Source organism: Bombus affinis, chromosome 1 (assembly GCF_024516045.1).
Source record: "Bombus affinis isolate iyBomAffi1 chromosome 1, iyBomAffi1.2, whole genome shotgun sequence".
NCBI lineage: Eukaryota > Metazoa > Arthropoda > Insecta > Hymenoptera > Apidae > Bombus > Bombus affinis.
Window position 1 is genome coordinate 762,680 of NC_066344.1, and position 15,461 is coordinate 778,140.

General features: G+C 37.8%; 1 protein-coding gene across 6 annotated transcripts in view; it reads right to left on the reverse strand.

Annotated features, from left to right (window-relative positions):
• The window catches only part of LOC126916743 (protein couch potato-like), a 179,344-nt gene that overhangs the window by 40,719 nt on the left and 123,164 nt on the right, over positions 1-15,461 (reverse strand). For all 6 annotated transcript variants that reach the window (XM_050722870.1, XM_050722862.1, XM_050722846.1 and 3 more), the window contains one exon: positions 1,328-1,390. In XM_050722870.1, coding sequence (XP_050578827.1) covers positions 1,328-1,390 — 63 coding nt within the window. The remainder of the gene's footprint in view (positions 1-1,327; positions 1,391-15,461) is intronic.

Here is a 15,461-nt window from a genome sequence, read left to right on the forward strand (position 1 = left end):
GACAGTGAATAGTGATAATTATTTTCCAAGTCGTTAATTCCGAATTCTTCGTAACTTTATTACACGATGAGAAGATTATTGTACCGTGTTACGATCCTTGAATTTTTATATTCCAATTCCTCTCTCGTTTCGACAAATGGAAAATATTTGTTACGTTTTAAGAGGATGTTCGCCGTAAGATCGAAAGGTAAACGTGCATACGGATAACAATTCTTTTTATTTCGTTCGAGCCGAAGATGATTTTTAACGTTTGAAAAGTATAATTGGCTGGAACACGATCGCAAAAACGTAGCAGAGTCGAACATACTTGTTTACTACACACGTATATATGGTCTACTGTATCGTTGAAATCTAACAGAATGTATTTGTACAAGATCCAAATCCATAGACTAAACGTCATATACTTCTATACATATGTAAACGATTTTTGTATCAAACTTGAAAACTCGACAAGAGAGAGAGAGAGAGAGAGAGAGAGAGAGAGAGAGAGAGAGAGAGAGAGAGAGAGAGAGAAAGAGAGAGGGGGAGATAGATAGATAGATAGATAGATAGAGAGAAAGAGAGAGAGAGAGAGAGAGAGAGAGAGAGAGACAAGGGGGTGATTTCAAAGGCTAAAACGGGGGATGTGACACGCAGAGAGAGAGAGAGAGAGAGACAAGGGGGTGATTTCAAAGGCTAAAACGGGGGATGTGACACGCTTATTAAAAGGCAAAAAACAACACCATATATATGTATATTTCAGTATGGTAGTATCACACGGTGCAACCAGCGTTATTACAGTATGATGTTGGTATACGTATACGGAGAAACAAGGTAATTTATACTACGGATTCGTCCCAGGTTCAAAAAAACAGAGAAGATTACAGGAGGAAGCTAATTGTAGTACATAGAAACAGAAAGAAACTTTTATGTATAATATATATATATATAATTAAATATGTATAATATATATATATATATTATATAATAGAAAAATAAATGGTAGAAGAAAGAGAGTATGTGTGTAAGTACGTGTATGGTAATTGATAAAGGTAAATAGCTACGTAGCATTAACCCGTGCCAGCTGGAATCTAAGGCAAGGGTGTGTATTTTCATATATGTATATGATACTTTGAGAGAGACAAAAGATTGTAAAAAAAAAAGAATATATAATATATATAAGGGAGGAAGAAGAAAATTGCGGGCCATTGTTTGTACGTATGTGTATGTATATTCATATAATAGAGAGAAAGTATGGCTATATAATTGTAAGGGAGCCCGCGGGAGCTCTCGCGTTTTATCGAGCAGCTTTTTCTCTCTCGAATACCTACGAGAAACGGAGTATTACCTGAAGGTCCTGTTTCGCTGCCTCGGCGCCGGCCCTCGTGTGAAAAGTCACGAAACCCACCGGCTGAAATCAAACAAAACGTACGCGTCAATACGTTTCACTCGTTACATTCCTGCTTAGTATTGGGAAAAGAATTTCATCGTTATCTGTCGCGCATCGCTTTAACTTCATATCTAGCTTGCGAATGTTTACGCGTTCATAGGAAACGTAGAGTTGCAAAACTGTACAGAGCGCGCGCGATATGCTAAAACAGGTGAGAAGATAAAACGAAGATTTCAAAATATATAAAACGTGTCAGATAAGTACTCTTTATAATTTTCTCTTTCTATTGTGACAGGTGAAATAGATTTCTAGTTAGATTCCATCTTCCCGGTTATATTCGTAAAAATATGAATTTGCATAAATGCTCGTAATAATAAATTATGAAAAAATATAGAAAATCGGACGATGTTATTATCGGGCGAAAGCTATTTAAATTTTCTCAAGTAACACGCAGAATATCCTTTCTTATCAAAATGATCGTCGGTGATAGTGTTATTTTATATGCAGCATTATTAAAACCTCGCCGAGTGAAAAAGGAAATAATTAAGGGAATAAAAGAGGGAATGAAAAAGGAAATCTTCGCATAGGTAGATTAAAAAGCTAGCGATACGACACCCTATATTGTTAAGTTACTAAATGTTAGTAGACAGTGAGATTTTCATCTCTACCCTTGCATTTTTAATTTATTGGGCAGTTCAGGTCTTGGAAAAAAAAAGGAAACGTTTAGATTTTAATTAGGATGTGGAGTTTCATTCTGGTCCTGAAAACGACTGACATATCGTGGAGGTAAAGCAAGGCTAGATTTTTGATAGAAACCCCTCGAGGTTTAGGGTCGTGGAGCAATTTCTCCAAAGAAGAGGGACGCGTGATACATCGTCATGTTCTAGGCGTGTTTGCAGTGTCCCTGCAGAGTTTGTAAAAAGTGGAGAAGATTGCACCAAGCAATTTTTCATTCTTATGTCCTGATTAACCTCGGTTAACTGTGTTACCTTTTGATCGAAAATTTCATTACTTAGAAAATTAAAAACTAATAAAGATGAATCAGTTTTAATTAGGTCGCTTTTAGTCCTTCAAAATGGAACGCGATTCAATTTATCCTTACTGCTTAAAGTTCATTTTAATTTATTATTAAAATTATATATATATAAATAATATTATTAAGAAAATTGCGTTTTTGAAAATATAAACGTGAAAATATATAAACTCAATGTTAATTTTGTTAGCTGTTCATTCGATACTTGCTCAAAGTTTCGAATATCTTTTTTTAAGTCCAACCATGTTTAAAAAGCTACGTCAAAGCTGGCTTTTACCGATCGTAAACTTTCTCTGCTGGAATTTCTTAGTCCAGTTTCTCGATCGAATAATAATTCTATTCTTGAAATCTTGTGAAATCATTTTTTTTGTAGCGACGGTTGGTACGAATAGGAACAGCGTTTCGTTGAAAAATTATCTTTGTTGCTTCTGGTTCGGTTATGAAAGGCAATAGTTTGCTATGTAACATCTCCTAATATTCCTATAACGTTCGATTTACGCTTCACAAACGCAATTTCGCTTAACGTATTCAGGTATGATCTGTGGTTTCCTGGAAATATCGAAGAGATAACGCAGAAAATACGTTTGAATTTATAATTATTCGCAGCAGTGTATACATCGATAAACTATCTTTGTGCTACCGAAAGGCAATGACTCGATCTGAGAGAAAGTTGCGGATAACTCGGTCCTTTGACTTGACACGGCGAATTTATCAACTATTTCGCTTATACCGTATCGATCGTACATCGATCGAAGGTTTAAAAGTACCTAATTCTCGATCTATCAAACCAAACAACCCCGTTGATCGATGTCAACGAACAATATATCATTCGATGTCGTAAAGAATAAAAAAGAAAAAAGCAGACAACAAACGTTCGAAGCGTTGGAAAAGATAGAGCGTCTTATTGCACGGGACGAATCAGCTCGCAGAGCTTAAAATAGATCGAATAGACTTTCTGGCTAGATGATGCTCGCAAGTTCACCCTCGGTTTTCTAAGAGGGGATTCGAGAAGCCTGTAATTCACCGAGAAACGAATCGTCCGTTCAACGGTCTTTCTACGGTGTAATTTTCCGGGGGAACTCGATGGAATTTCCACGCGTTTACCGCTGAGAACCGATACGGGTTTTCGGTTCGGTAAACGTTTGTGGTGAAACTATGCCGTGATTCTGTTTCATTGAGAAAAGAGCCACGAGCGACCCAGATTCGAATTTTCATCGATATACCATCGAATTCTTTTTCACTCGATTACCGAGCTAATTTTATTTTACCGTTTCGGAGAAAAGTAGAAAGCAGATCTGACTCGTTTATATTTTCTAACGTAAGCTTTCTCGTACAGTTTTATAACGCATTTTTTCGCTTCTTTCTCATAATTTTTTATCTAACAATTTAACGAAAACCGATTTAATCGATCGAACGAAGGAAGCGTTACGAATAAAAATCAGTTAATAGGCAAAAAGGAAATTTCTTCGATTAAAAAATATTATCTTTTTAAACAGCGCTGTATCATTTTTCTTTGTGGATAAATTCAGCGATATCGGATTAACGGTACAACTACCAAATCCGTCAAATCTAATGACAGGTTCGACGTTTTTCTGCTTTTGATATCGCTGAAAACATGCAGCTGCTTTTAGCAAGATTAAAATCGAATTTTATTCAGACAAAGGTACGATTGTATACAGCAATTTAATTGCATTATACCATTTAATCATTTATTTGCAGCGTATTTATTCTAGGTTAATCAATATACGAACAGAATTCTGTTTACCAACCAAGAAGTAAAGATTCTATATAGAGAGAAATGTCAAAGGTACAAATATCGATATAAGATGAATTCAGGCATAGCTCTGACATCGCATAAAGGATACTCCAACTTATTTAAAAACAAACTAATATCAACGCGAAATCTAAATTCTTCGACGTAAAAGAAAATGATAAAATTACGCCCAATAGGAAGTTTGCGATCGAGGAAAACAAAAATAGATAAACCCACCGATCGAATGCCTAAAACTTCAAAGCGGAAGGCAACGACACGACGTTCCAAGTAACCTCAAGACGATCCTAAATAAGATTCGACGGTTTCTAGAAGCCACAAACCTTTTTAACCGATCTAGCCACAAGCAAGTACCTTTCTTTTCTTTTCTTGTACATGGAGAAATCCTCATGGACATTCCGCCGCTGCGGCAGCAGGAGAACAGTGTCGGACAAGCAAATATCTGAAATCGCTACAACTGACACGTGTTGTACGTGCATAAATATTACCACTAATACAAATACGATGTAAATGTCGTATCTACGTATTACTTACGATCAAACGATAAAGCACCGGTCTAATACGATACTGTGTAAACCTGTGAAATACAGTTGTACGAGACTGTAGTCGCTAATAACCATCAGAGCTGGACGAGACTTGACACAGGTAAATTAAAAAAGAAAGTGGAGAAGATAAATAAATAAAAAGCATAGAAAGAAGATGTTTCCCGTCGAAATACCTTTGATTTTCCTCTTGATTTTCAGTTACCGCAAAAACGCGAGTGTTTATCGAAAAAGCAATTCATCGAATGGGAATAATCCGTTCAACAGTCGTGGCCGACGGATATTTCGGAAGCGTTGTTTCGTGCCAGCTTTATAACTATGATAATATTAGCCTGTGTATAACGATCCTCGACACGAGATATATTCCCGTTGTGTTTTCTACAAATTTTTATCGCCGTTGCAGGATCAAGATCTGATAAGCGAGAATTCGCGGAGTGGTAGCGCGCACGCGACAAGGTGATATTCGTAAACGTGTTGCAAAATTATATCGGGGGCCGGATCAGATAACGCGGTAACGTTGCAAATAAATTTGTCGGGCTGAAAGCGATTATATAAATGGATAATAGAACGACAAAGGAATTTCGTTCGACGTTAACGTTTAAAACGAACGTTCACCGTTAAAGTTCTTTTCCGTACGATGCCGCGTAAATGGAGCCAATAACTTTCATATTGACTCCTCCGCAGTTTTCAAACGGAATCGATCGAATCGTTCCCGATAACGTGAATTTATTTCGTCTCTGGAGATGATCGGGAGTTTTATTAAATTTGCAACAATGCCGTCTCCGCCCGTTTTCGCGAATTTCTCTATGCACGTTAGATGATATTTCTGGAGATGTATGTCGGGATCGTGGCATTTAGCACATCTCTGAAATATTCGTAGGTATGTGTTCAAGTTTTTAATTTTCAGATATCCGTGAACGTATAAATCGTAGCGTTCACGGGTAACACGTTAAATCGTTCGGAAAATTCTGTCGCGTTATTTAACCGAGCTTTGTGGCTTTATACCTTTGTAGGTTATATCTCGATGATTACGATCTCCATCTCGATAATTGCGAATAAACTTTAAGAATGGAACTTTCCAATCAGCTCGACAACTTTTTGCTTCAGGATATTCGTCAATGGAAATATAGGCAGAATTGTTCCTTTTTCGAAGAAGAATTTACCCTGCAGTCATAGTACCTGTAAACTTTTCGTACTTTATGATAACTGTGTCTAGGAAAAATTGTCGATTGGAAGTGGCCGAACAACAATAAAATCGTTACAATGTCTTTCTATCGATCTCTCTCAAATTCACACGTGTCACGAACGACGTATCGATTCGATCTGCCGCCATAAAAAAGGAATTAGGAAACAATAAATACGAAAAACGATAAGACCAACAGGCTATGTACCTACGTGCAAAGAAACAGCCTTATCGTATCTACCATCGCTATCTACGATCGCCTTTCATTTTACGTTCACGCAGAATTTTCCATTTTGATCTTTGTCTCCTTTTTTCTCCTCTAGTACGGTTCCCAAGGTAAATAAATCTTCCAGTATAATTCTAATAAACAGAAGATGGAAATATGAATGAAATTATCAGGTCGGTGTTATGCCTGGCGATTTTTCATTAGAAGATAAACGACGAGAGGAAGGTCGGAAAATTCGATCGACAATAATATTTTCACAGATACTACTGAAAATAATTCATGGTAAACAGGATCGAAATGAAGGTAAACCGTTCTACCATTATTCGTCGTTCGATTCGAACAGGGAAAGCAAGAAAAATGAGAAGAATGAATTCAATAGAACGAAAACATTTTGAATTAAGCGATATACAGAGAAAGGTTAGGCGAATGGAAATAGCATCTCGTTACTCGGATGAGATAAGTGAGTCCTATTTCTAAAATCGCCACTTGTGACGAAAACCAGATTTTATACGATAATAATCGTAAGTGATTTCTATATTATTAAGCTCGCGAATACTCCGATAATCTTTTAATTTTTTCCCGAAGAAATTGTTTTCAAACGAAGAAATCATAACATCATGGTATCATTATCAAGCTACTAGATACTGTAACTCGAGTTTCTGACTTAGTTTACGATAAGATGTAAAGTACATTTACACTGTGATTTTTTTTTATATTATATTTTTATCACGCGTTTCGTTAACGTCGCTAGCGAACGTAAAAATTGTTGACTCTACGTCGAATAAAATGAATAACAATGATAAAAGTTTTCTCGAAGGAAAATGATACATACACGAATCTGGCTAATACGATAAAATGTTCCATACATCTTTGGTCGCGACATCGAATCCACGTATCGATTCGTGGCAAGTACTTATTTACATGTTCAGTGAGCGAATCGTGTGTCTGACTTTCATTTCGTGCTACCGGTTACGTTCCCGGAACTGTTATCGAAACACGGAATTTCCGAACGTAATGTAACGTTTCGTCGAGCTTATTTTTATCAATAGGTTCATCGTGGTGGTCGCATGTAGGTTAACAGTTAGTGGTTGCGTGCAGCCTGATGAAGAACAATCAATTTTCACGTTCCCCGTTTCGACTTTTCCTCGTGCATCATACGTAAATGTGCCATTTTGACGCATACTTTCCTCGTTTTATAGTAATTTTAATTCGCTTAGCATAAATAAAATAAATCTTTGCAAAAGATAAATATATTTTAGAAACGGTTTTGATTCCTGCTTATTAACGATCTGATAACTTTTAGTAATCGTTGATCGTAAAATTACTTAATATAAAAAGTCTCGATATTTGTATTTCTTACTGCCATTGCCATTAACTCGATCGTTTGATATAAATCAAATTAGTTAATTACCTTTTTCCATGGTTTCTTTATAAAACATATGTACACCTTTTTATACACCATTTAAAGCTGTTTTTACTTGTGTATAAAAAAGTACTAGGATTTGAAAATGTTAATTTCATAAAATCGAGTAATACGAAAGACAAGGAAAGAAGAATTTGGTGTTCAATCAGAAGCATAAAAATCCATAGTAAAACAGATACCAGGTGATAATATGAGCAGAGCAAAAGAAAGGATTGTAACGGCCCGCCTAAGGACTGCGCAAATCACAATAATCCGCGAATATCTAATTAAAAAAAAAAAAAAAAAAAAAAAAAAAATCGGGAATGTATGTAGATATACAGAAACACGAATACAAAGACACGGAATAGAATTTGACACATGACGCACTTTTAACGTCACGAGATCACATACCTTTAGGCGCTAAATTTCGTCAAAGAATGAATACGTACGCTAAAATCCAATCAGTCTAAATCTAACATTACCGCTGATAACCTCGTAGTCGATTTGACGCGAAACGCTCACAACTGAAAAGAAACAAGTTTTGCAAAAAAATTGAAGTAAAAATATCTTTTAAACCAACCATTTCTCGACCCAAGTATTTACCTTTGGAATATCGAAGGCACCGTTCAAACGGATAAAATTTTCGACCATCGCAAGACGAATAAACGAAAGGCAAACGAAGCAAGTTTTATTCGAAACGTTTTACCGAATAACGCATAGTTTAGCGGATATCCGCGTGAATCGATTAAGACGAGACACCCTGTATATTGCTGGCATTATATACGCGAACCGACAGATAAGAAAAATGGCGACAAAGGTGTTTCATGCATATAAGGCAGGCTCGACGATGGAAAATAGTATACACACGTGCGCGATTATGCATGTAACGATGGCGGTAAAGCAACTGCTCAGCCCGATTCCGCATAATCGAAGGGTTGGAAAATTACAATGCAGCCGGCTGGCGCAACATTTTCGAGCTTGGCTCGTAAAAGAACGCGAATACGTCTCGAATCTGGCCCAACTTTTCCCCGATACGGTCCCTCCCGCCGCTCCCTCTTCCGCCAGAGGAAATTTCCCTTCTTTTCCACGAAGCGCAAAGTCGCGCAAAGTAGTTGCAAATGGCAGGAATTATTTTTTACCCGTTACTTATTCCCGAACGAATAAATTGCGTTCGCGTCGCGTCGTTGCCAGGCAAATTGCTGTAATTCGCGAACGAGCTTCGTTTTTCTTTCATTCAAAGTTTACCGTGTCTTTGTTTTCCGACGGTTCTACGAGATCGCTACAGGCAGATTCTCGAAAAGGACGAGAGTTAGGAGGTAAAATTGTATTCGCCGGATGGGTGTAAAGGGAAAGACGTAACTTTTGAAATGGATTCATCGTTTCGATTTAACTTTCATTTTATTTTATACTCGCTGTTTTCGCCAGGGAACGTCGGAAGGAATTGCGAGAATCTTCCTGGGGATTTCTTACCTTTTCGAAGAAACGCCTCAAACTGATTTCTTTAGAAAAAAGAAAGGAACGAAAGAATATTGAAATTACGTTTACATTGGATATTATTCGATTAAACTTTTTATTTGATAAGTCGACAGCGAATTTGTTATTTTTTCTACAATGGAGTTGGACAAGTGTCGGCAATGGTGGAAACTATAAATCTTACATTTTTTGAAAACCAACAAAGATTCCATTCGACGAAATATCGTCGAACGATAATAGCAAATATTTTACAATTATTTTCGTAAATTCTTTACGGACAAAATCAGATGAATTTCATAAATGCTAAAATTTACGAGCCTCGTGGAACAGAGATTGACGTTTAAAAAGTTGTCATTTCACGAAGCAGAATTTCATAAAAGTTGTAAATATTTGACGCAAAATTTTAATAAACTTTCCGCTAGCTGATGTTTTGCGGCGAGCGAAGATCAAAGATCCAGGGCGTTAAAAATCATCAAAATTCCACGTTTAACAAAACGTTGATTTAGCGCGGAATTTCCTTGCAAGGAAATTCTTCGCGAGGGAAACGACCGAATACCATAAAAGCAAAGTTCAGGAACTTGACGTCGGTAGCAAGTGAAATGCGAAGTACGGAATTCATCGGGATCTATAAAAAGGAAAGATTGGAAAGTGGCGTTCGTCGTTCAAGCGAATCTACTAATATCACTCCGAGGGAAGACGCGAAAAGAAAGCGTAAAATCAATGAGAATTTCACCCGAATGCAACAACCGCGATTCCAAACGTCGTTACATCTTTGTATCGCTGCTGCAAAATCAACTGGATTCGAGGTAAAAGGATTTTGAAAATACCTTTGCCACGGCCTCTTTGATCTGACGCGCGAATCCAAACGAATATCGAAGTTGGAACCTCGAATGGGAAAATTTGTTAAAAAACGATGGCGTCGATTTTTAACCGTAAAATTCTACGAGGAAGGATAAACTGTCGAATTTGCCGCTCGACGAACGGGGCAATTAGCGCGAGCAAATGGTAGAGGAAACTCGTATCGATCTGCGCGCTCGTACCTAACGGTGCCAGCGATATCCGTAAAGGGACAATCCCAGAAAACGAGAACTTTTTACGGCATCGTTCGATGATATTATAACAGATGAAAACGTACGAGATAACCCGAAAAACTAAATTTTAGTTTTAGCGAAATATCTTTGAAAGAAAAATATTAAATAAGCAGAAAAGTAAAAAGGGACAGGAATACCGGCAGAATAATTCTTTCTATAATTATTGATATTCGAAGAAAAATATTTTATTAAACAACGTTGAAAGAAAGAGCGATATTTCGGAAATAATACTTACTTCTATTTTGAAATAGAAATACGGAACGTATAGAGCGTTAAAAATGGTTGTACTTTGAATGGAAATGCGGAGAACGTGTAATGCCTGTTAAAGCGAATGCAACGATTTGGTTGTCAGTTTTGAAGTAATTAAGAGAACGAAAAGAAAGTCGTCGTTTTCGTTTGAGTTTGTGTCGAAACAAACGGTGGGTAATTTGAAAATTTTTACTATAGAGGAAGCTAATCTTCTACAACTTCTCGTGGCTTTGAAAGGAATGTTATTTGGAGCAACGTTTATTAAGACTTTTACGTGGTTGAACAAAAGGTTATAGAACATCTTGTACAGTAGAGGATCATCGATACATGTTAATTGGAAACCGATATCTATACGATAAGAGAAGCTTCATAGTCACCAATACACGGTTTCCACACATAACGATAAGCGGAATCGACAAATTCGATATTATATTTGTCCACGAAGGAAGATGTCGAAACAAAACTTGGAAATATCCACAAATTATGAATTTGTATGGTATCGGAACCATTCGGAGCACAAATTGACGATTCCATCTCTCCATTAACGAGGACCGCGTTCTTCGCAAAGCATCCGCGATGTATACCTTTTGTATCTAATGCTCGCAAACTTCCGATATATTTATTTCTCGTATATATTTCAAGCGGTAAATAGCAAACACTAGCCTGTTTTATTTTAGTTCGTACGTGTGCCGTCGAGAATAAAATGTTTTACTTGCGAGAGAAAGATTTTGAAAACGGTATTTTATTTGCAGGATACTGAAAATACCGACAATTGTATTTGATTGTTCGCTATCCAACGTACAAGTTACGTTAGATTCTAAAGAATTTAATGGAGGATAAACGTAATCGTATCGGAGAAACGATATTAAAAGCTTTAACAGAGACTGCAACTCCAGATACACGAATTTGGTCTTGTTCGTTTTCGCGAAGCAGAATACACTGACGATATTTCTGACAGCGTGAAAGACGCGCGATTTCAAAGTATCACAGATACGCGATGAAACAATTATCTTTAAAATACGATACGTCCTTCCATCGAAAGACTGTTTAGTTTCGCTCGATTGATCTTTTGCTCATAAAAGAGAGTGGTCTAAGCGATGGAAAACTTTGAACGATGCACTTTGTTACGCGCGAATAGCCACGCTCGCGAAGAAAATAAATTTAATATGCAAATATTATAGACCGTCGAGTTCCGATATTAGCTCTTTCCCTAATCTATTTTCGCTATCAAGAAGAATCTTAAATACTATTTATAACGCAAAGTTCGAGTATTTTATTGTACGCGTCACAACGCGAAGATAAAAATACTCTATTCGCCGTAAATTTCCTTCGTATTTAAAATATGATTTTATTCAAACGGTAGTACAACGATCGCTTAAAATCGCCAACTATCCGAAATACTTTTCCTACAAATTTTCGCCAACACTGGGTCTAATTTCACCTTCCCGCTAGACTTACTCCGTTAATACTAAATTATCGAATATCCTCCTACCGCACACAGCCCTCTAATCGCTAATGCAGGGATTCTCTCTCATTCGGAGGCCACAGATTTGTCCCGAACACCAGCGAGATCTCTTTACACGCATCTCGAATTTCCAATCGCGCGTATTTTCACGACACAGCCCTGTCGAAGGGAAACGAGGTCGATCCGTCGAACTCGGCCGTTCGAGATCAAATTCGCCTTCGAGCGTGACGTCATCCGGCATCCTTCGATGCGAAAATGCATTCCTTCCTCGGGTCGATGCCGATCTCCCCCTCCTGTTCGTTATTTTAGAATTCTCGGGTGTACGAGTAAAGGCCAGGGCGGCCGCGCACATCATACCGCCACAAAGCGAACACACATAGCCGTATAGATGCATAATACAGGGTGTTGAAATAAAAGCGAGCGAGATTTATAAGGCGCGGGGATAGATGTCAAGATATGGAAGATAGTTGGCGTATAAAGGAGTCGTTCGAAGCTTAGGTTTCCAGTTATAAGCGACTTAATTTGCTGCGCCAAAAATACACTAGTAGCTCTCTAACGTAGTCGTAGATCAATAAATCAGCTGTCCTCACCTTCTCCTTCGTTTCACTCGCTCTGACCGAACGTGAGCGACGATAGAATTTCGGCTGTTATATTCGAAGAACGCGGCGGAAAGAAGACGCGATATGTCACGTTTTTAGTTTTTCCACGAGACTATATATATTTCTTTAAAGATCCAGCGCCATGCCATAGTCGACGCTTCGTCCAAATTCCATCGAAAGATATTTAGATGATAAATATCGATTTCAAAAATATCGGTTATAGTTACATAGACGTCGAGATAAACTTTTTCCAAAACGAGTTTCTTCGAACGCAAAGTTTAGGCAAACTTTACGATTCACGACGAAACTTCGTTGGTCTGTCATCCGTTGCTAAAAGCTTTCGTATGTATCTTTGAATAAGCTTTCAACCGTGTTGTTACACCAAAGTGTATCCTTTTGTGCGCTAGACAACATCGAAATCAAGAAGTCGAGAAAATTGTACTCGTCGTATTGTTCGTTCGTAAACTTCGTTTAATCTCGTTCGTTCGCCTCGGAGCGAGAAACACGAAGTACGAGCCGAACAGAGAGAAGGATTCGTCAGCTTAAATTGTTTATAACGCGAGACACAAACCTCAAACGACGTTTCCGTACGCGAACTCGTTCCATTGTCTTCGCGTTTGGATTCAAACTTTATACAAGTATCGTTTACATTTTTTTGTTTAACACCCTATAGAAAGGCAGAGAACCGAACGAAAGAGGAGGGTGGAAAACGCTTAATGGTCGAACGGGGTAAAAGGATTTTCCAACGTTAACGTTGGCAACGTTGTGTCGCGTGTGACGCGTGTGTTCCCACTGATGGCGCATAAATTAATGTTATCACGGTTGAACGTTGTATATCCGACCCAACATGGCGGCCACGATGCCTTCCGCGAAGGCATAAAATTGATGTATTTTTTTGCAGCCGAATCGATTAGACGTTTTCCATCGTTACGTGACTCACGTAACGCTGCAGACTTAGTTTCTTTTTGTCGCCGGTTGGTTAATGTCGCTGGCTCGTTAATTCTGCTAACGTTCTATCTGCTGGTTTTCTTTTCGATTTGGTAAAACGTAGAACAAGTATACGGTGTACGTCGTTGATGCTGGAAGGTTAATAAATTTGCGAAATAGACGGTGATTTACAGTGGTTAGAAAAAATATCGGCACACCGTTGTATCTATTATGGCATTTTTACGGACCAATTAATTAGCTCCAAGAATATCGAATTTCGTATCGTTTGCCAGCATGTTGCCTCTTCCTTTTAAGTTTCTTTAACGTAAAATGCGATCGGAAACATCCGATATTACGAAAATGAATCAGGGAACCTGATAAAAGGACGCTTCGTTGGAAAGTCACTTGTGCAGTCGCTGTATTAGTTATCGGATCGATACGTAGGGTAATTGCAGCTAATATGGAACGTTTGATTTTAAAAGTTTGTTAAAGAGAGAAACATGCTTTTCTTTCGATGAGATTAACGTTGAATCAAAATTAACGAATACTCGTACGCTAATAGTTAACTATGCAAAACTTTATGTATCTCGAAGACACTCTTCGAGCGAAATTCGAATGCCCTTGTCTTTTGCTTCTAACGGAATATATCGCACCGTTGCTGATTGATTCTTCGTCAGTTACTTGCCGAGATATCGTGGCGTTTCATATAAAGCGCTGTTCCATATCAGTTACAGTTACCCTATATCGTTTTCCTTCGATAAAACATTAATTACGTGTACGCGTAACTCCTTTAAAATATCGTACATGGCGAGTCGATAAATTTCGCGAGTTAATTTTACTAAATTCGCAATGCGAATTGCCAATGTGATCATACAAATTTAATACCGTGGAAATGAAGCTGATAAAGAAATAGATAGATTGGAAAACAAGAATATGTGCCGATGCTTATCGCAGCCGTTGTATATCGGAATGTTCACAACGAGTCGTAAAAGTGAAATTACGCGTCGACGGGGGAAAGGAACCAGGCCCATAGAGAAAACCATTCACGACGTAGGTGACCCATCGTACGAGTGTATCTTTGGCCGTAGGAAAGTAGCAGGGTGCGTGGATTATTGGTGAAAAAGTAAAGATGGGTTTGTCCTTGATATGAAGGGAGTGTTGCTTGTCGTTAAGGAGTATCGCTTGTTGTTAGACCGTGTTACGAGACGTCGGGGAGAATCGACAGGGGTTTCCTTAGGTATATTGATTTTTCTGTTGATTATAATGTATTATTATTTGTAATTAACATTTGTAATAGATTATCGCCAGTAACAATGGTACGTTGAATTTTCCGTTGATTATACTTGTTATCGTGTTTCGTCAATGTTTATAAGAGACCATTACCAGGAACAATGCGATGTTGAATTTTGTGTTAATTATTGTACGATCAGCGCTGTATCTAGTCGATATCTGTAATAGCTATATTCGCCTGCTAATCGAAAGGTTCATAGCGAAACGAGTCCTGTCGAGATTTTTCTTTTTCCCGGAAACCAAGAAAACAGAAACAAAAGAAGAAAGGGAAAGAAAGAAAAGATACTTTAGCACCTTCGACCTTCGTTCGATGGATCGTAGTTTTCCGTTTTTAAAATATTCATCAAGCAGCATAGCTGCTTATACACAACTGGACGTTATTTATGATCGTATTGCGATAGGTTAGGTCATAGACGATCTTTCGATAGCGTCGGTAATCGATCGAGTTACGAATCTCTCTTCTGACTGCTACGATATTTTGTTATCTAAAAAGAATTGAGAAATTTGACAAGCATCATTTTAATTCCGAGCTCGTTAATTTGAAATTTTAGAAAAGCAATTTTTTCTATTCACCGATCTGATTTCCGATAAATAATACCATCGTCCGTCACAATAACGTATTTCATAACGGCGACAGCAAAAATATCGAAAAATAACATTTACATTAGTAAAGATCAGGCGGAACGCGAACGACAGGGAAAACACAGGTTGTGTTTGCGTTGCCGCGAATTCAACGGAATATTTCATCGAACAGATCTACGAACCTCTCGAATTTCCATTAATTTCGCGTGATACAGTGGATTATATTACTATCGTCGTATTATTATATTATAAATCATTA